General features: G+C 36.5%; 1 protein-coding gene across 1 annotated transcript; it reads right to left on the bottom strand.

The window, feature by feature from the left end:
* Positions 1 to 8502: 8502 nt before the first annotated feature.
* Positions 8503 to 21838, bottom strand: LOC138347596 (uncharacterized). Its single transcript, XM_069295894.1, has 3 exons — positions 21658 to 21838; positions 21116 to 21304; positions 8503 to 8618 (listed from the first exon to the last, which is right to left on the bottom strand). Exons 1-3 carry the CDS (start codon positions 21836 to 21838, stop codon positions 8503 to 8505), a joined length of 486 nt encoding a protein of 161 aa, XP_069151995.1.
* Positions 21839 to 23236: the final 1398 nt, after the last annotated feature.

Raw genomic sequence — 23236 nt, 5'->3', positions numbered from 1 at the left:
TCATATATAATATCTGGACCAAGGAGTGAGGACTCACCAACCTCAAAACATTCAATTGGAGACCTACATATTCTACCACAAAGAGCTTCAAAAGGTTCCATGGAGATGCTAGAATGATAGCTATTGTTTTAAGAGAACTCAATCAAAGGTAGATGATCATCTCAAATTCTCTGGAAATCAATAACACAGGATCTTAACATATCTTCAAGGGTCTGAATGGTACGTTCCGCTTCTGAGGATAAAAAGTGGTAATAAGTTTTATTTGAGTACCTAAATTCTTTTGAAAAGCCTTACAAAAATGAGAAGTGAATTGGGCACTTCTATCCGAAATGAAGACTCACAATCTCATTAATGTAGACTCTTGGATAATCTTTGGCAGTATAATTAGATTTAACAGGAATAAAATGGGAATATTTGGTCAACCTATCCAGAATAACCCTTATAGAATCAATTTGCCTCTGGGTTCGAGGCAACCTAACAAAAAAATCCATATTGATGGCTTCACACTTCCAAGTAGGGACATCTATGATTTGGGTTAAACCACCCAATTTAAGATGCTCAGCATTAACTTGTTGGTAGTTGGAACACTTAGCAACAAACTCTGCTATGTCACTTTTTAGACCATCCCACCAATAGATCTCTCTACGGTCATGATACATTTTGGTGGCACCCGGATGTATAGAATAGCGAGAACCATGAGCTTCTTCTAGAATTCAATTTGTCAAATTAACATTGGGTACGCATAATCTCCCTTGGTACCTAAGAATACCATACCCCCGTTGGGAGAATGACTCACTGAGCTTACCAAGTATTGATTCCTTTAACTCCATCAATAGTGGATCTAGATGCTGCTTAGATTTCACCTCCACCACTAATGATGAGTCAGAGTTATGATGGACGATGAAACCACCATGTGGAGAATCTTCAAACCGCACACCTAATCGAGCCAACCTATGAACATCTTTCACAAGTTCTTTCTTCTCTTGTTCCACATAAGACAAACTACCTATAGTCACACGACTCAAAGCATCCACAACCACATTAGCCTTTCAAGAGTGGTAAAGGACACTCATATCGTAATCCTTCAACAACTCTAACCATTTTATCTGTCAGAGATTTGACTCCTTTTGTATAAACACATATTGAAGACTTTTATGGTCCGTAAACATATCAACATGCACAACATACAAATAATGTCTCCATATTTTCAAGGCAAAAAGTATAGTAGCTAACACAAGGTCATGAGTTGGATACTTCTTATCATGAACTTTGAATTTCCTAGAAGTATAAGCTATCACCTTACCATGCTGCATGAGGACACATCTTAAGCCCACTCGGGAAGGATCACAATATACTACAATGCCTTCATTTCCCTCCGGTAAGGTCAACACTGAAGTTGAGGTGAGCTTATCTTTCAATTCTTGAAAGCCTTTTTCACAAGCTTCCGACCACTCAAACTTTACCTTCTTTTGGGTCAAAGTTGTCAAAGGAGAAGCAATGAAAGAAAATCCATCGGCAAACCTTCTATAATACCCGGGTAGACCCAAGAAACTTTTTGTGTCTATGGGAGTCAAAGGTCTAGGACAATTTCTGACTGCATCCGTCTACTTCGAATCAACATCCACACCATCACCAGAGATAATATGGCCAAGAAAAGCAACTGACCTCAACAAAAATTCACACTTACTAAATTTGTCTTAGAGCTGGTGTTCTTTGACGACTTGCAAGGCCAACCTAAAGTGACTCTCATGCTCATTTTCACTCTTGGAGTATATCAAAATATCAACAATGAACATAATCACAAATGAATCGAGGTAATATCAGAAAACTCTATAAATTAGGTCCATAAATACCGTTGGTTTATTTGTAAACCCAAAAGACATAACTAGAAATTCACAGTTACCATATCTAGTTCGGAAAGCTGTTTTGGGAGTATCTTCACCTCTAACTCTAAATTGGTGATACCCTGACCTTAAGTTAATCTTGGAAAAGTAGCTAGTACCTTGGAGTTGATCAAATAGATCATCAATACGAGGGAGAGGATACTTGTTCCTTATGGTGACCTTATTAAGTCGGCGATAATCAATGCAAATTCTAAGAGACCCATCCTTCTTCTTAACAAAGTAGACCAGAGAACCCCATGGAGAAGTACTATGTTGAATGAAACCCTTGTCTACTAAATCTTTAAGTTGGATCTTCAAGTCTTTCAATTAAGTCGGAGCCATCCTATATGAAGGAATTGAAATGTGGTCCATATGTAGTAAAAAATCAATGCCAAAATCAATTTCCCGTTCCGGAGAAACTCCTGGAAGGTCAATAGGAAAAACCTCAAGGAATTCGCTCACTACTGGGACAGACTCAATAGAAGGAGTTTCATATTATAGGTCTTTAACCCTCACAACATAGTATAGACAAACCTTGGCTATCATCTTACAAGACATCAAGCAGAAAATGATTTGACCCTTTGGCATAAAATTCCCCCCCTTCCACTCTAAAATGGGTTCATTTGGGGGTTGAAACTTCACTACCCTTGTTCTACAATCTATGGAGGCAAAACATGCATGAAGCCAATCCATACCCAAGATGATATCAAAGTCAAACATGCCAATTTCTACCAAATCAACAAGAGTAACGCTATTGGGCAGCATCACAGGACATATCCTATAGACTCTTTTTGCAACCAAAGAGTCACCTATTGGGGTACAAATAGAAAAGGTTTCAATCAAAACTTCGGGAAGTGCGTCAAACTTCCGAGCTACCAAAGGTGTAAAAAATAAAGAGTAGCACCTGGATCAAGTAATGCATAAACATTAATAGAGAAAACTTGTAACGTACTCCTCACAACATCGGGAGAGTTCTCTTGTTCATCCCTAGTCTTGAGTGCATAGAAATGGTTCCTTTTTGGAGCTTCAGAATTTGAACTGCTTGGTTGAGCTTGGACATTCCCATTGCCTTGGCTTCTCACATTAGGAAAGTCTTTCACCATATGGCCACCCTTGCCACAACCATAGAAACTATTAGTCCCAACAAGAGATTCACCAACATGCTTCTTACCATAGTTACCACAAGTTGGTCTCTCTTTTGGTGGATCAACATTTATCCCCTTTTGAGGTTTAGGATTTGAACCTCTATTATTGCGATTCTTGGAGAAATTAGAAGGAACCTAATTTGAAAAACTCTTCTTGCACTTAGGATTGTCTTGCACATCAAGCCTACTCTTAGGAGAACTACTTTCAAAAGAACTTGCCTTTTTAGGTTCCCTATTCTTGTTCCTTAGACGACTATCCTCAACCTGTTAAGCATGAACCATCAAACTAGAAAGATCCATATTGTCATGAAGTATGGCTGCACGACATTCTTCTTCAAGCTCTTCGGACACGCCCGTTACATAACGACTTATTTTATCCATATCATTCAAAACCAAAGAGGAAGCATATTTGGACATCTTAATGAATTTCAAAGAGTATTCCTTGAAACTCATACCTCCTTGATGAAGGTTGATGAAGTCCTATACCTTAGCTTCCTTTTGCTCCCTTAAGAAGAATCAGTCAAGAAAGGAATTAGATGCTAAAGCACATAGTGTCAAAGCTCTAGAGGCAAGACATAGATTTACAAAGAAAAGATAATTTTCTTAATCATCACATAGCCTCTCATCCATAATTATGGCCCGCTACACAACTATGAACAAAACACAAGGTAACGTGGTTTAGTGAGACATTGAACCTAATGATATTTAACCTCATGATCTGATACCAAGTATGTCACACCCGGAGAGTATACACCAGATGCGACCGGCGCCGTCATCCTCTCAGAGGACTCATACAAGCCTCTTAGCGTTCTTCATAACATGTTATCAGTTAAAATTTGCGGAAAATTAAAACTATTAATACAATGTGAAGTATACTTAGACTTCATACTTAACGTTCATATTAATATACGATATTCTAAAAACAAGTCTCACATGTATAAAACCATCTAAAGAGTACGAATCTTGACTTAGCCAATAAATAGTCAATATACCATATAGGCCTTAATACAAAAGAATCCAAAGAACATAAATGGAAATATAATATTCTTAAAACTACTAAAGTCTTCATAAGCTAGAGTATGAAAAGATAGCATCCCCGAACATGAGGACCTACCAACACTTGGAGAAAGAGTTCCAAGCTTATTCAATCGACCTTGTTAATCTTCAACGGTCGGACCCTACATTTGTAGTAATATAAAGTAATGGGGTAAGTACACCACATATATTAAGTATGGGTATATGAACATATCATTTAAGGAAATGCATGAAAAGTATCATTTATCATTTCTTGGAAAGCATGCTTAGTCATATGAATGTCTTCAATGCATATACCATAGAATATGTACAAGTTAAGGATTTCATCAACATAAAGCATGATCATAATCAATAACATATTATATTATAGTCATGTTAACATTTCATACCAATGATCCTATCCCCAACCTACAAGTTCAATGGTCATGTGAAGCCCGATAACCCCACACAACCAAGTAGATAATAAAGGAGACCACAACTAAAGTTTTGATTCATGTAACTTCTAACATAATTAGTCCTCACCTCATAAAGCAATATAGACCAATAAAATGTTCATTAATGTAATCAACTTCATCTAAGAGTAACAACATCTATCATAATCATATACCTTTCATGTTATCATATTACATAAGAACAATCTCCTAGGACTTTCTTTAGAGTCTCAACTCACCCTATTCAATGTTCATTTACTTGTCTTTCGTTTTACATGATGAAACATTTGCCTTAACCGACATAGACCATGTAGCTTAACATGGAATTCGGTGTCATAAAATCCCACACCGAAAGAAGGTGATCTATCGGACAAAGTAGAACCAAACATGACATAGCTTTCTAGGTGGATCCACTAGCTAGTATCATATAGTAGCAAGATAGTTCAAGACCTAGGAGATGTATTAGAGACCCATAGTTCCACATTACATGGAAGCCTCTATCTCATGAGAATCATTATGAACCTACCTTTCAACTAAAGAAGGGAAACCTCTCATATCTAGTTCATCAGTGCGTAGATTAAGTCCCTTTCTTGAATAAACTTTAAGTTGTCTTTTATCATAAACTTATCATAGTTCATAGAAGATTAACTCCTTGTATAAAAATGATTTTGAGCTCTTTAGAATAAGATGAGAATTTCTTTTCATCATAACTCTTTGTATGTGAGATTAACATAACATAATCACCTTGTGTAAAGCATACAAAAGGATACCATAAACTTGCATTTTCGTATTCTTATCATGATCTCACACTTAACATGTTCACAACACAACATACACTCAAAGTAACATCATGAATACTTCATTAGCATATTATCATCATTCATAGTCTAATATAAACATCATAGAGTAATCATAACTTTAGAAGACTTACCTCTTGCTTCCAAGTACCTTATTCAAGAACTTACGTTCAATTTTTCAATAATAATCACAATAACATAGTGAAATACTCAATATCATAGTCAATACCAACTTTTCAATTCATATACAATATCAATTCATAATGTAGGATAAGGGAACGTTTCATTAAAGAGTTCATTCAAGCTTTAGTTCGAATCCCAATGTTAACATGTAATCAACTAGTAGATACAACCCAATCAAGACTATTCTTTAGGGAGAGATAATGTATCACATGAGATTCTAACATTTTTTAATTAAATAATCAACAATTCGTGTGAAATCAACCATAGAAAACTATTATTTTTCATTGAAAGTCATAAATCTAGAGTTAGGAAGAAAACCCGTTTCATAGAGTAAAAACCCTAGAAGTTGAAACTCTTGAAACCCGTCTTTGAAAGGACCTCTTGGAGAAAGGAATCCCAAGAGTGAAAAACCCATACCTTATAGATGAATAATCCACGAAATTTGATTGGAAACATCCAAGCCTTCATCTTCTTTCTTAAGCTCTTCTTGTTCTTCAATTTAGTTTTGCAAAAGAGAGTGTTTCTTGAGAAAGATGGTAATTTCATTTGAATCTAATTTCGATGTGGAAAAAGTGGTCTAAATGAACTTATTACACTAATATAGGTCTAGAAATATAATCTCAAAAAATATTAAATAGGTTAAGCTCTAGTCTAAGTCATGAAATTTTCGGAGAGTTACATTATCCCCCCCTTATGAACATTCGTCCCCGAATGACACTAAAATCTTTTGGAGGGTAGGAATAGACTCAATACTAGCAGCCCAACAAACAACAACATAAAATCATAATGAGTCACAACTCATAGGAGTACTTCACAACTCCTTTCAACACATACCATAAGATTACATATAACACTCAACTCATGATGCACACATAAGAGAGCTTAACATTTCATAACACATAGTGAGGAATTTCTTCTCAACATCAACATGAACTCAAAAATACATCAAGAGTTTTAACATGCCATCATTCTTCTCAAGATAACTACAAGACAGTGAAATCTCAAGAAGACACATGCATACATATTTCATATAAGTACAAGAATAGAGTATGAAAGTTTTTTCTTAACTCAAATTGGTTGACTATTACCATAATATGCAACTATTTAGAAAACAAGTCAATTTCATAATTATTCATTAATTTCTTTACTAAGAGCAGTCTGGCCTCAAAGAGTAAAAAGTTGAGGGTAGCGGGACTTCATGTCGACTTTAGACTCCCATGTTCCACCCTAGACAATATGGTTCCTCCATAGAATTTTACAGAGGCAACCTCCTTGTTTCTCAACTTCTTGACTTGGCGATCTAGGATCTCAACCGAAACCTCTTCACAAGAGAGGTTCTCATCCACCCATAACCTTCAATAGGCAGAATGGATACCGGGTCACCTATGAATTTCTTGAGCACAGAAATATGAAACACTGGATGAACGAAAGCTAGTTCACTATGTAGTTTCAACTCACAACCAACCTTTCCAACTCGTTGTAATACCTCATAAGTACCAACATAAGGGGACTTAACTTCCCGTTTTAACCGAATCTCATCACCCCTTTCATAGGTGAAATCTTCAAGTAGACATGATCACCTATTTCAAACTCAAGGTCTCTTCTTCTATTGTCAGCATAAGACTTTTGCCGACTGTAGGTTGTCTTTAATCTATCTCTTATGATTAAACTTTCTCTATAGCCTCATAGATAATATCTAAACCAAGGATAAAGGACTTACCAACCTCAAACCATCCAACCAGAGACCTACATCTTCTACCATAAAGAGCTTCAAAAGGTGCCATGGAGATGCTCGAATGATATCTATTGTTGTAAGAGAACTGAATCAAAGGTAGATGATCATCCCAACTTCCGTTGAAATCAATAACACAGGGTCTTAACATATCTTCAAGGGTCTGAATGGTACGTTCCGCTTGACCATGTGTCTGAGGATGAAAAATGGTACTAAGTTGCACTTGAGTACCTAAACCCTTTGCAAAAGCCTTCCAAAAATAAGAAGTAAATGGGGCACCACTATCCGAAATGATGGACAAAGAGATCCCATTAAGACTCACAATCTTATTAATGTAGATTGTTGCATAATCTTTGGTAGTTTAAGTAGACTTTATAGGAATAAAATGGGCAGATTTGGTCAACCTATCAACAATTTCCCATATAGAATCATTTTGCCTCCGGGTTCAAGGAAACTCAATAGCAAAACCAATGTTGATGGCTTCCTACTTCCAAGTATGGACATCCATGATTTGGGTTAAACCACCCGGTTTAAGATGCTCAGTTTTTACTTTTTGGAAGTTGGGACACTTAGCAACACACTCTGCTATGAACCTTTTTAAAACATCCCACCAATAGATCACTCTAAGGTCATGAGACATTTTGGTGGCACCCGGATGTATAGAATAGAAGGAACCATGAGAATCTTCTAGAATTTGATTTCTCAAATCCTCAACGTCGGGTACAAATAATCTCCCTTGGGAGAATGACTCATTGAGCTTACCAAGTACCGATTCCTTTAATTCCATCAATAGTGGATCAAGATGCTGCTTAGATTTTGCCTCCACCACTAATGATGATACGGAGTTATGATGGACCATGAAACCCCCATTTGGAGAATCCTCTAACCGCACACTTAATCGAGCCACCGTATGAACATCTTTCACAAGTTCTTTCTTCTCTTCTTCCACACGAGATACACTACCCATAGTCATACGACTCAAAGCATCTGCAACCACATTGGCCTTGCCAGGGTGGTAAAGGACACTCATGTCATAATCATTCAACAATTCTAACTATTTTCTCTGTCGGAGATTTACTCATTTTGTGTAAACACATATTGAAGCCTTTGATGGTCAGTAAACACATCAACATGCAAACCATACAAATAATGTCTCCATATTTTCAAGGAAGGAACTACAAGGTCATGAGTTGGATAATTCTTCTCATGAACTTTGAGTTGCCTCGAAGCATAAGCTATTGCATGAGGACATATCCCAATCCCACTCGGGAAATATCACAATATACTACAAATCCTTCATTGCCCTCTGGTAAGGTCAACACACAAAGCGGAGGAAAGCTTATCTTTCAATTCTTGAAAACCTTTTTCACAAGCTTCCGACCACTCAAACTTCACCTTATTTTGGGTCAAAGCTGTCAAAGGAGAATCAATTGACGAAAATCCATAAAAACCTTCTATAATACCCGTCTAGACCCAAGAAACTTTTTATGTCAATGGGAGTCAAATGTTTAGGCCAATTTCTAACTGCATTCGTCTTCTTCGTATCAACCTCTACACCATCACCATAGATAATATGGACAAAAAAGCAACTAACCTCAACCAAAATTCACACTTACGAAATTTGACGTAGAGTTGGTATTCTTTGAGGACTTGCAAGGCCAACGTATAGTGACTCTCATGCTCATTTTCATTTTTGGAGTACATCAAAATATCATCAATGAACACAATCACAAATGAGTCGAGGTAATCTCGAAAAACTCTATTCATTAAGTCCATAAACGTCGTTGGGGTATTTGTTAAGCCAAAAGACATAACTAGAAATTCATAGTGACCTAAAGTTGGTGATATCCCGACCTTAAGTCAATCTTGGAAAAGTAGCTAGTATCTTGGAGTTGATCAAATAGATCATCAATCCGAGGGAGAGGATACTTATTCTTTATGGTGACCTTATTAAGTTGGCGAGAATCATTGCATATTCTAAGAGACTCAACTTTCTTCTTAACAAACAAGACAGGAGCACCCTATAGAGAAATACTAGGTTGATTGAACCCGTTGTCTAGTAAATCTTTGAGTTGGATCATCAAATATTTCAATTCAGTCGGAGCCATCCTATATGGAGGAATTGAATGGGATTCATATCCGGTAATCAATCAATGCCAAAGTCAATTTCCCATTCCAGGGGAACTCCTAGAAGCTCATTAGGAAAAACCTCACGGAATTCCCTCACTAGTGACTGACTCAATAGAAGGAGTTTCACATTTTATGTCCTTAACCCTCACGACATGGTATAGATAACCCTTCGCTATCATCTTACAAGCCTTTAAGCAAAAAATGATTTAACCCCTTAGCATAGAATTTCCCCCCTTCCACTCTAGAATGGGTTCATTTTGGAGTTGAAACTTCATTACCCTTGTTCTAAAATCTATGGAAGCAAAACATGCATGAAGCCAATCCATACCCAAGATGACATCAAAGTCAAACATGTCAAGTTATACCAAATCAACAAGAGTAAATCTGTTGGGCAGCATTACAAGACATTTCCTAGACTCTTTTTGCAACCAAAGAGTCACCCATTGGGGTAGTACAAAAAGAGGGTTCAATCAAAACATCGGGAAGTGCATCAAACTTACTAGCTACCAAAGGTATAAAAAAGAAATAGTAGCACCTGCATCAAACAATGCATAAACATTAATAGAGAAATTAGAAGGAACTTGATTTGAAAACCTCTTCTTAAACTTAGGCTTTTCTTGCATATCAAGCCTACTCTTACAGAACTACTTTCAAAAGACCTTTCCTTATTAGCTTCCCAATTCTTCTTCCTTAGACGACTATCCTCAACCTGTTTCGCATGAACCATCAACCTAGAAGATCCATATTGTCATGAAGCATGACTGCACGTCTTCAAGCTCTTTGGACACGCCCGTTACATAATAGCTCCTTTCATCCCTATCATTCAAAACCAAAGAGGAAGCTTATTTGGACAACTTAATTAATTTCAAGGAGTATTCCTCTACCTAAGCTACCTTTTTCTCCCTTGGGAAGAATCTGTCAAGAAAGGAATTAGATGCTAAAAGACACATAGTGTCAAAGCTCTAGAGGCACTACATAGGATTACCAAGAAAAGATAATTTTCCTAATCATCACATAGCCTCTCATCCATAATTGTGGCACGCTTCACAACCATGAACAAGACACTAGGTAACGTGGTTTAGTGAGGCATTAAACCTAAGGATATTTAACCTCATACTTTGATACCAAGTTTTTCACACCCAGAATCTATACTCCAAAAGTGAACAACATCGTACTTCTTTCAAAGGACTCATACAAGCCTCTTAAAATTCGTTATAATATATCATCAGTTAAAATTTGCAGACTATTTAAAACTTTTAATACTATGTGAAGTATACTTAAACTTCATACTTAACATTCATATTAGCATACGATATTCTAAAAACTTTTCTCACGTGTATAAAATCATATAAAGAATATGAATCTGAACTTAGACAATAAATAGCCAATATGGCATATAGGCCTTAATACAAAAGAATCCAAAGAACATTAATGGAAATAGAATATTCTTAAAACTACTAAGTGTTCAAAAGATAGAGTATGAAAAGATGACATCCCCGAACATGAGGACCTACCAACACTTGGAAAAGAGTTTCAAGCTTCTTCAATCGACCTTCTTAATCTTCAATCGCCGGACCATACATTTGTAGTAATATAAAGTAAGGGGTTAGTACGTCACATGTACTAAGTATAAGTATATCCACTTAACATTTAAGGACATGCATAAAAAGGATCATTTATCATTTCTTTGGAAAGCATTCTAAGTCATATGAATGTCTTAAATGCATATATCATAGAATATTTACCATTTAAAGATTTCATCAACATAAAGCATGATCATAATCAAAGACATATTATATTAGAGTCATGTTTACATTTCATATTCAATAGATCATATAAACATAACATAAAAAACATTTACCAATGATCCCATCCCTAATCTACAAGTGCAATGGTCATGTGAAGCCCCATAACCCCACAGAACCAAGTAGATTAGATAGGAGACCATAAGTAAAGCTTTGATTCATGTAACTTGTAACATAAGTAGTCATCACCTCATAAAGCAATATATACCAATAACATGTTCATTAACGTACCCAACTTCATATAAGAGTAACAACATGGATCATAATCATGATACTTTTCATGTTATCATATTACATTATAATAATCTCCTAGGACTTCCCTTAGAATAAACTCGTGCAATGTCTAGGTAGAGTCTCATACCCCTATCTATACTAAGTAGACTGCTCAAGTCACCCTAGTCAATGTCCATTTACTTGTCTTTCATTTTACATGAGGGGATATTCGCCTTAACCTACATAGACATTGTGAGTTAACCATGGAATTCGGTGTAATAAAACCCCACACCGAAAGAAGGTGATCTACTGGCTAAAGTAGAACCAAACATGACATAACTTTCTAGGTGGATCCACTAGCTAGTATCCTAAGGTAGCAATATAGTTCAAGAAATATGAGATGTATTCGAGACTCCTAGTTCCACATTACATGGCATCCTCTATCTAATGAGAATCATTGTGAACCTACCTTCCAACTAGGGAAGGGAAACCTCTTATATCTAGTTCATCAATGCTTATCTTAAGTCCCTTTATTAAATAACCTTTAATTTGTCTTTTATCATAAACTTATCATAGGTCATAGGAGATTTGATTCTTGTATAAACATGATCATGATCTATTTAGGATTAGATGAGAATTTCCTTTCATCATAACTCTTCTTATGTGGGATTAACATAACATAATCACCTTGCGTAAAGCATACAAGAGGATATCATAAACTTTCATTTTCGAATTCTTATCATGAACACATATTTAACATGTTCATAGCCCAACATAAATTCATAGAAATATCATGCATACTTATTAGCATATTATCATCATTCACAGGCTAACATAAACATCATAGAGAAATCATAACTTTAGATGACTTACCCTTAATTCCAAGTACCTTTTTAAGAACTTACGTTCAATTTTTCAATAATCATAACTATAACATAGTGAAATACTCAATACCAACTCTTTGATTCATATATAAGATCAATTCATAAGGTAGGATAAGGGAACTGGTCATTAAAGAGTTCATTCAAGTTTTAATTCCAATCCCTACGTTTACATGTAATAAAGTAGTAGATACAACCCAATCAAGACTATTTTTTTACTGAGAGATCATGCATCACATGATATTCAAACATTATTAACCAAATACTCAACAATTCGTGTGAAATCAACCATTGAAAACCATTATTTTTTATTGAAAGTCATAAATCTAAGGTTAGGAAGAAAACCTGTTTCGTAGAGTAAAAACCATAAAAGTTAGAATTCTTGAAAACCATCTTTGAAAGGACCTCTTGGGGAATGGAATCCCAAGAGTGAAAAATCCATACCTTATAGACGAATAATCCACGAAATTTGATTGGAAACCTCGAAGCCTTAGTCTTCTTCCTTAAGCTCTTCTTGTTCTTCAATGTAGTTTTGAAAAGAGAGTGTTTCTTGAGAGAGATCAGTAATTGCGTTTGAATCTGATTTTGACGCGTAAAAAGTGGTCTAATACTAACCTAGTTTCCATATATAGTCATCCTATAGAGTACCCAAAAGACCCTTCACTTGAATGGGTCTTTTTATGAAGTTAAATTACAAAAATACTACTTTAACGAGTCTGAGAAGTGGCTGCGCCTTGCGGGGCCAATCCCTAGTATATTTCTGAATTTTTTGGTTGAGGAAGTTAGGTACGTGTCAGCCTCGTGTAGCGAGGCTTCCCCTCAATTCTTGAGGCTGTAGCCTGCGTGTAGGCCATGCGTCGTAGCCTGCCTACCCATGTTGGAGTCCTTCCCAAGGACACTTGTGGTGGTCCTTGGGGTGTCGTTAGTTGACGTTTGGAACCTTTTTACTACATACTACCCATCCAAGGTATCTTTACAAGTTTTGGACTTCCTTTAATAATTCGAACCCTTCACCAAACATAGGGATGTCAACTATTTCAAAATAGCTAGTTTTCAGACGTTAAGGTCTTTCTTTGTCATTTTGGCTCTAACATTTTCTATAAATGAACTTATTACACTAATATAGGTTTGTAAACAACATTTTAAACAATATTTAAATAGTTTAAGCTCTCTTCTAAGTCATGGAATTTCCGGAGTGTTACATTTACCAAGCTATGGAGAAGGTGAAGGTTATTCAAGAGATTTTGATAATGGCGCAGAGTCGTCAAAAATCCTATACGGATGTTTGGAGGAGGTTGTTAGAGTTTGAAGTTGATTATTGAGTATACTTAAAAGTTTCACCCTTGAAGGATGATATGAGGTTTGGTAAGAAGTGGAAGCTCAGTCCCCGATATATTGGACCTTATTGAATATCCAAGAGGATGGGCAACGTAGCTTATGAATTAGAGCTACAAAAAGAATTAGTAGCAGTTAATTCGGTAATTCACATCTCTATGTTGAAGAAGTGCATGAGTGATCCATCATTGATCGTACCAAATAAAAATATTGGGATTAAGGATAACTTATCTTATGAGGAGATTCCTATGCAAATTTAGATCGCCAAGTTCGCAAGTTGAGAACATTGGAAGTTGTGTCACTCAATGTCCTTTGGAGGGACCAATTTGTTGAAGAAGATACTTTGAAGTTGAAGAGGATATGAAGAAGACATATCCACATCTCTTTGAATCCATAGAAAATGCAGACCAAGGTACTAATTTTCTTCTTAGTACTATCTAAGAATGAGAAAGCATGTTGTTTGTTGTCTTTGCTTGTTGGGTGTTTGAACTTGGTGTTACTACCATTATCCTAGTAAGAATAACCTCATTCGAGGACTAATATTCCCAAGGGGGAGATATTGTAACATCTCTGCAACTAGAATTAAATAGAATGGAGTTAAAAATCTGGAATTTTTTTTTTTGTAAAGTATAAGGAAATCTGGAAATTTTTAAGTAAGTTAAAAGTGAATTTTTGGTAAACATAAAACAACCATAACTCTTAACTCAAGATTAGTTAGGTTTAGTTCAATACATATTTTGAAATCTCTTGGAATATTCTTTCCAACGCCGCCATGTTTGCGTGATTCCGAGTTCGTATGAGTGAATTATGCCTTTTGAAAGTCAAGTTTTTTTTATTAAGGAAAGTCTGATCCAGATTTGGGAGGGAAATTTATTCTTTTTATTACTTAATTATATCAATTAATTTTTAGGAATTAATAGAAGTAAAACATGACTTTTTTTATTTTAGGAAAATTAGAATTCACGCTACGGCTTGGAGAAAAGAGAAGAGAAATCAAGAAATCACCAAGAAACCTTCAAGTTGAATTTCAGCGTGGGTGATCCCTAAACAGGTATGTGGGTCTCTCATAAATTTGGGTTTGTTCACCCACATGTCAAGCATGTTTGATTCAGCGCAAACTAGTTCTAAAATGATTGGAATTTGAACGTTCTTGTTGGTTGTTCTTGAATTGCTTTCGTTTTTGAACTTAAGTTCAGGTTTATGAATTACTTGATGTGGAAAGGTTTTTTTCTTGATTTCATTGAGTTAGATCCTTGTATACATTATGTGGATACATAAATTTAAAGTGAGTTTGATAAAAAGATCGGATTAAAACAATTTAAGGTCAATAACGAGAGGAAAGATTTGCCAGATTTTTGCCTAAGGAACAGGTTGACGCAACGCGCCCCCATAGCGCCAGGAAGGTTGGGGAGGCGCGCCATAAATGGTCCTCAGTCAAGTGAGGCTGGCATGACGGGCCCTGGATGTGTCCAAATCGACGTTTTTCACCTAGTTTTCATTATTCTGTCTGTTTAAGTCCTTCTGAAGTGTATTAACACTTCTCATTGATTCTAACTACTTCAAATGATTTCTTAACACCTAGAAATCATCCAAAAATACAAATCATAACCTTGAATCCATAATTCAATTCAAGGAAAGTTAAGATAAAATGCAAGAGAAGTTAAGAGTCAAGTCGAAAAGTTAAGAAGCAAGTTAATGTAAAGTTTATGAAGTTTTCAAGAGTCTTTAATAATGTTTTAACATTCTTTTTAAGACTCCAGTTTCACGTTAAGTAAAGAGTAAAGAGTTGAATTCATTTTTAAAAACTTTATAAAGGAACTAAGAATTCCTTAAAAGTTTGTAAATGATTTCACATTTAAACAAGAAAGGAAAACATAGATTTCTAAAAGAGACATTGAGCTAGTTTTGCAGTAAATAGAAAATTATGATTTCCAAGAGAGCTTTTTTAAGCTAAGTTTGAGAAATTATCTCAAACCAAAGAAACGGTTGTTTTAAAAACATACGAGTTAAGTATATTTTGATAGTAGTATTGAGCACCGATATGGAGATGCGAGTTCATATTAACTTAAGCCCCCATAAACCATGTAGCCATCATGGACAGATAAAAAGTCATACTTTTTAGATGATTCCTTAGTGATTTTTAGCATAGACAAGTGAATCCATTTAGTAGCTCAGGTTATATACAGATGGCAAGGTATAGGATAGTCCTTGGAAACGTGAGGTAAAATATTGTACTATCACTTAGGCTCATAGTGATGGGTGTTGGTTAAAGAATCTCCCGTAGAAGTTAAGTTACTTTGCATATAAGTAAAGTTAAGTTTGTTACTGTTTTATCTTTAACGAACCAAAATTGTTTTAGTCTTTTTATACAACTTTATATACATCCCATGTGTTTTAATTGTTTTATGTTGAGTTATTCATAAGTTGAGAAGAGTCAAGGTAAGTGTTCGTTTAATAATCTCTTTCCAGCCTATGTTTGTTAGCATTCAAACTCGCATACTATTACATTCAATGGATGATTCTAGTTGGTCTGCATCATTTAGACACAAGTAACCAGGATCAACATCCAGCGCTCCGTTGATCCAGCTTGAGCATTCAGAGTCTGTTGTTGAGCTCTCTTGGATTCCAAAAGACTCTTGTATTTTTCTTTCTCTTTTAGTTACTAGGATGTTATGGGGTTTGTCCCAACATCCATCTAGGTTGTTTTGAGGCTTCATAGATAGTCAGATTTTAGTCCTTTGAGTCTTTTCATTATCATCTCTTATTGGTAAGACTTGGGCTGCCACTTTTGGCCATGTTGAATGTTTAATCTTTAAAACATTTTCAATTGTTAATTTTCAGTTCATTAAGTTCATTGATCATTTTAGATATGAATGTTCTCTTTCTCTAGGTTAAGTAAGTCAGGTCAAGGGTTCGCTTGGTGCTAGTTATGGTCTTCGAGTACCAGCCACGTCCGGGGTGTAGGCTCCGGGAGTTACACTGAAAAATAATAGCAATATCATTCTTAAATTTCAAGAGCCTTTACATAATCTTAAGAGAGGATAATTTCAAAGATCATAAGACAATTGCTAATAGTTGTTTGTTTTTTGTCGCTACTACCTGTGCTAATAAACAAGTGTAACCCAAAGTTAAATGTCATGTTCATTGTTTCAATATCATAAAAAAATTCACATGCAAAGGCAAGTTTAAAAATTAACCATAGCAGAAGTCATTATGAGAGGAACTATTCACTCATTGAACTTAGGCTCAACCTTCAATGAGTTCACTTTCAATCTACAAAATAAAAGTCACCGACATGATTCTTTATGGTGGTTGAAAGGTACCCAGTGAGATCCTATAGTGTTAAAGTGAAAAAAAATAAAAAAAATTGTCATCATAATTCAAAATTTCTCCAAATAACCATAGTTAGGGTAAAAGTAGAGACTTTGAACTTAAATAGCAACAAATAGATTTAAGTAAAAGAAGGATGAAATGGAATTCAAGCTGTAATCTTGGAATTTCTGGTAGTTCTTGAAATTTTTGTTTGAAAATAATAATTTAGGTACACTCAGTTACCATAATTTTGAGTTCTCGTAAAGAGGAAAAGAAAGAAACATAACTGAAAAAAACACCTTAGTTGAAAATCTAGAAAAAGGATCATTTTCATGGGCGATTCGATTGTTTTCTACTCAAGAAAGTTTAGTGGTCTTCTTCTTCCATCTAGATACTGATGGTGAAATTCTAACCCCAACAACAAACACAAACATCACGAAAACTAACACAAGAAAGAATTGATCCACTTGCATCATATAGGAGGAGATTATCAATTGCATGATTGCACATAATAATCAGTCCTTTAGTATGTACATGAAGAAAAGTAATCTTCTAAAATCTACTAATAATAAATCTTTTACATGGAGATGGACTATATTTTAGCTAGGGTTTGGTTTGGTTCGGTTATTGACTCACCAAAACCAAACCAACTTAGTCGATTTTAAAATTATCAAAACAAAACCAAAGCAAATATAATATATATTTATAGATTTGGTTGTTATCGGTTTCAGTTCGGTTTGGTTCGGTTATATGGTTAGTAACCATAAGCAAAAACATCTCGTCATTCCTTGCAGAAAAATATATAACCATATGGTCTCTACAATACTGAACCAAAAGAGGTCAGCCCAAAACTTTTATAATCCTTACAAATGTCCTAAATATATTAGAAAAAGTTGTATGCACCAAGTTACAATTACAAACAGTATGCTCGTTCAAAGTTCCTACCCTTTTTTTTTCAAAATCATTTTATTGTTTTATTGCATTTCGAAGTATCCACATTAGTAATATTACAAGTTTTTTAAAAAAGGGTCCACGTTAGCAAAGTAGAGGCAGTATTTGCACATAACAAATACATTCAACATCAAGTTTAATAACAATTGTTGTCATACAAAGACGATCTACATCTCCTCTCCTTTTTATCACTCAAAATAAAGGAAACATTTAAATTTTGTCTTCAACTGAATCAAATCAATCAATTCTCAAAGGAGTACGTGGATATTCTGAAAAAATAATGATTATATGTCACGACCCAATTTCTCGATTCATGAGGGAACTTATTATAACCCACCAGTATGTAAGCCAACCTGTAACCAAGAACAACACACAATGGGTGTGTGAATAGAAACTAAAGAAGAGTAAGCAAAATTACTATAACAACATAAGCAAACCAAAACATAAATAAAATTACGGATCCCTCCCAGAACTTGAAGTCACTAGTACAGAGCTACAAACAAAACAAGTACAAGTCCCAACAATGAACCAACAAAACTAGACTGTCTCGAAAAGTAAAAGAGAAGTCTTTATATATACAGATGGAGATTGAAATTGTACAAAACGTTGTGTGCACACCCCATCTCCAGACTAGAATGCTCCAAACTCGATCAACGGTGGCTACTGGTGCTCAGACCTGCATCACGAAAATAGATGCAGAGAGTAGCATGAGTACCAAACAACAGGTACCCAGTAGGCATCATAGGCCGACTGAACTAGAAAATTAAAGCAATATGAAAAGACAGAATTACATAACTAGAGGTCAATAACGGAAGGCTAAGTAACATAGAATGCACACGAGTGTATAAATATCTAACTAAAATAATATAAATAAGCTAACTACACCTAAATGGACCCCCATAAGCCCAGAAGGTACACTCATGCGCAAGTTTCAATAAGAATCCGAACAGACTCCCATAAGACCGGCGAGTACACAGAGTAACTATAACTAAGGAGAATAGAACTCAAGACCTAAGAACATCCAACCAAGTAGTAAAATCTGATGGTACGGAGGTCGGTCCTTGAACCAGACACTCACTAGAATTACAAAAGTAGCCAATCACATAATATAAGTAACTGAGGCCGGACCTCTAACCGAATGCTCTACATACTTGAGGCAGGACCTCTAACCGGATGCTCTACATAAATATGTGAATGGTCGAGGCCGAACTTTAAATCCGGATACCCTACCAAGATATCGATTTATCTGCTAAAAGAGTTTCTCTCTATCCATAATCATAAATACCCGTGGAATACCATCCAAACTTAGCTAATCAAAGTAAGTCCTTGAAACCGAATCGAAAATTAACTTGGAATCGCAGAGCGAAATTCATTGTCACTAACGTAACAGGTGAAGTCATAAAATCGAATAAATAAGGATAAATATCACCAGAGTAAGCTCATCATCTAGCTAAAGACAAAACTATTAGACTAATGTCTGCTACACCAGTCTACAAGGATTTAAGTCGGCCGAGCGACGTCGGGGCTAAACTAAGTCCTACTGACTTTGAATCATGCATTTCTGAGGAAAATCCTAGTCAAATCTAAATTAACGCCCAATATACTTCTAATAACCAGTATTCAAACATATAAGTAATTCATATAACAAAAAAGGTCAATTAATAACAATAAACATGCTCATAGTTACCGATAATTCATAGAAAAAGGCCAAAAATATAATTTTTAACACATATGCATGATACAATAACTACCCAATTCAAATCCCATCTAATCAACATGCATTCACATGTTCGAGTTCAATCTAAGAAAGGAAACCGTAGCCTACCTGTACGCAGATCACGTGCACTCCAAAAATTACTTCCCCGAAGCTTTTTCCTTTCTGAATGGACTCAAAACATTGATACACTATTAAAAATAGGGTCACAACCTTATTGCGTTCATTTAAACACTAAAATCACAAGAAATGGAGACGGGCCAATTTTGCGGTTAAAACGGAAAAAGTAGGATCCATATTGAGAAATCTAGAAATAACCCCAAATAAAGGTCCTAAACAACTCTTGAAACTTGTGTTCCAAAATGGAACACAATTTGGGATTCAAAAAAGTCCCAACATAACATCCAATCAAAAACACAAATTCTACGCTAAAATTCAGCAACACTGGCAGCAACTATTTTCAAGAATTTATTAAAAATGAAGGTCCAACTGCCAAAACCAATCACACCACGAAGATCCTCACAAAAAACCCCATAATATAGGCTCTTGAATCACCAGATTCGGACCTAAAATGACCAAGAAATCACCTTCTAAAAGTTTTCCAAAAGTTGAGCTCGAAAATGAGCTATGGCAGCAGTTAAAACACAAAATTTACCTCACATCGGGTCCCCAAATCACATTCAAAGCTCATCAATGTGTTGCCCTCGAAAAATATATATCGCAACTTAAAGTAAGACATAAAGACAGAAATTTGTGCCTAAAGGACGAAGTTGGTCGCTTATAAACCCAAAAATCTGAACGTTAAAACCCCAAATTCTGGTTGTTAAAGCGCTGCACCAGATTTCAGATTTATCTAAATTCTTCAAAGTCTCCTACGGGTGATCGAAATACGTTTGGAACCTGATGAAAATAAAACAGATATGCTACCCTACCAAAGTTGACATTCCAGACTCAATGGCACAGTCGAGATTTCCATCAGATGTCATCTCGATAAAATGTGGGTCCCACTTTCATTGGTCATTTTAAGTCAAACCACAAAAGGGCTTGGAAAAATATCAAAAAACTCAGGACACGAAAGAAGGGTCAAACGACACCAAACTCGACATTCCAGATCTAGCCACGCTGACAGAATTTTCATCCGAGCGCATTTACTCAGAATGTTGACTACAGTCAAACTTAGTCTTGAACTAAAAGTTAAAACGCTTAATCGCACCAACTCACACTGAAAACTTCGGGAGTTATGTCGACCATGCTACTAGCCTAAAATGACCCTTCCAAAACTAATAGAATCGTCAGAATTGGATTTTGATGTCATCTTCTTGAACATTTGATCGAAAATAATCGTTCAAGGTTCATAAGCTTCAAAAACACTAAAGCACACACAATAACCAAACGAATGACTAGGTGACTGAACTGTCAGTCCCAACAAGTCATAAATGACTTGGGGTCACTATAGTTATGCTCTAAACGATGCACAGAAGATAAAACACTAAAATGACAAAAGGGGTCATTACAATATCCACTACTAAAAAGGACTTTTATCCACGAAAGTAAGGGTCAAGAAGTACCTGAAGGCTCAAACAAGTCGGGAAACTGCTCTCGCATCTCCTGCTCGGTCTCCCAGGTAGCCTCCTCGACTGAACAATGCCTCCAACGGACCTTAACAATAAGAATGGCTCTCGAGCGCAATTTCCTCATATCTCTTGCTAGGATGGCAATTGGCTCTTCTACAAATATCAAACAGTCATCCAACTCAACTGCATCATAATGGAACACATGGGACTCATGAGGAATATATCGGCGTAGCATCGAGACATAGAAAACTGGGTGGATGGCTGAAAATGCTGAAGGTAGGCCAACTCATAAGCAACCTCCCCAACTGTCAGAAGTATCTCAAAAGGCCCAATGTACCTGGGGCTAAGCTTACCCCGCCTCCCAAATCTCATCACACCCTTCATGGGCGACACACGGAGGAATACCCAATACCCAACAGAGAATCTCAAAGGTCGACGCCTTCGATTTGCATTACTCTGGTGCCTACTCTGAGCTGACCTGAGTCTATCCTGAATCACTCTCACCTTCTCCAAAGCCTCCTTAATCTAATCTGTACCTCGCGATCTAGGATCTGTAGACTCGAACCAGCCCACTAGAGAGTGATAATGCCTACCATCCAAGGCCTCAAATGGGGCCATCTGAATGCTAGAATGGTAGTTGTTATTATACGGAAATTCCGCCAAAGGCAAGAACTGGTCATAATGACCACCAAACTCCATAACACAAGCCCGAAGCATGTCCTCAAGGACCTGAATTGTGCCTCTGACTAGCCATCAGTCTACGGGTGGAAAGTTGTGCTAAGGTCAACCCGGGTGCCAAACATATCCTGAAAGGTCCTCTAAAAGCTAGACGTGAACTGAGAACCCCGATTTGATATAATAGAAATTGGCACCCTATGAAGTCGAACCACCTCCCGAATGTAGATACGAGCCAACCTATCGGCGCTAATAAAGATTGAACGGGAAGGAAATGTGCTTACTTGGTCAATCGATCAACGATGACCCAAACACTACCAACTCCTCTAGAAGTCCACGGTAGACTAGCCACAAAATCCATAATGCGGTCCCACTACCACTTTAGAATGGGTAATCTCTTAAATTCACCACTAGGCCTCAAATGCTCAGCCTTTACTTGCTAGCAGCACAAGCAACGAGAAACAAAGTCAGCAATATCTCGTCTCATGCCACTCCACCAGTAATGCTGTCTCAAATCACGATACATCTTCGCTATACCCAGATGGATAAGATATCTAGACTTATAAGCATAAGAAGGTATCAACCGTATCAAATCCCTAACTATCGAGACACAAATGCGACCGGCGAATCTCAACACTCCATCAGGATCTAAGGTAGCTTGATCACCATCACCCGCTAACACTCGATCTCTAAGGGACACCAAGGCCTTATCCTCAAACTGACAACCACGGATCCTATCATGCAAAGAAGACTGGACTCCCATATAAGACATGACGCGTCTAGAAACTGAGATACCTAATCGAACCATGCTATTGGCTAAAAACTGAATGTCCAAAGCCAAGGGTCTCTCCCCCGCAGATAAGAAGGCTAGACTACCCATACTCACGAACTTCAGGCTCAAGGCATCAGCTACCAAGTTCGCCTTGCCCAAATAATAGAGAATAGAGAGATCATAATCCTTTAGGAGCTCAATCCAACGATGCTGCCTTAAATTAAGGTCCCTCTTGCTCATGATGTCCTGAAGACTCCTGGGGTCGGTACAGATCTTACATCGAACTCCATACAAGTAGTGCCTCCAAATCTTAAGCGCAAAAACTACCGCCGCCAACTCCAAGTCATGGGTGGAGTAGTTGCTCTCATGGACCTTAAGTTGCCTCGATGCATACGCAATAACCCGTTCCTTCTACATCAATACACAACCTACACCAAAACCATACGTGTTACAATAAATCCTAAAACCCTCGCCCTCAATTGGAATAGTCAATATAAGAGCGCTAGTAACCAACTCCTTGAGCTTCATAAAGCTCATCTCACACTACTCTGACCACAGAAAGGGAACATCCTGGTGAGTCAACCGAGTAAAACGAGCTGTAATAGTAGAAAACCCTTCAATAAAGCACCTGCAGTAACTCGCTAACCCGATAAAGCTACGAACCTTAG

The sequence above is a fragment of the Solanum lycopersicum genome, chromosome 3, assembly GCF_036512215.1.
Source record: "Solanum lycopersicum chromosome 3, SLM_r2.1".
Lineage (NCBI taxonomy): Eukaryota > Viridiplantae > Streptophyta > Magnoliopsida > Solanales > Solanaceae > Solanum > Solanum lycopersicum.
Note: the sequence above shows the minus strand (reverse complement) of the source record. Positions and strands in the feature narration are given on the sequence as shown.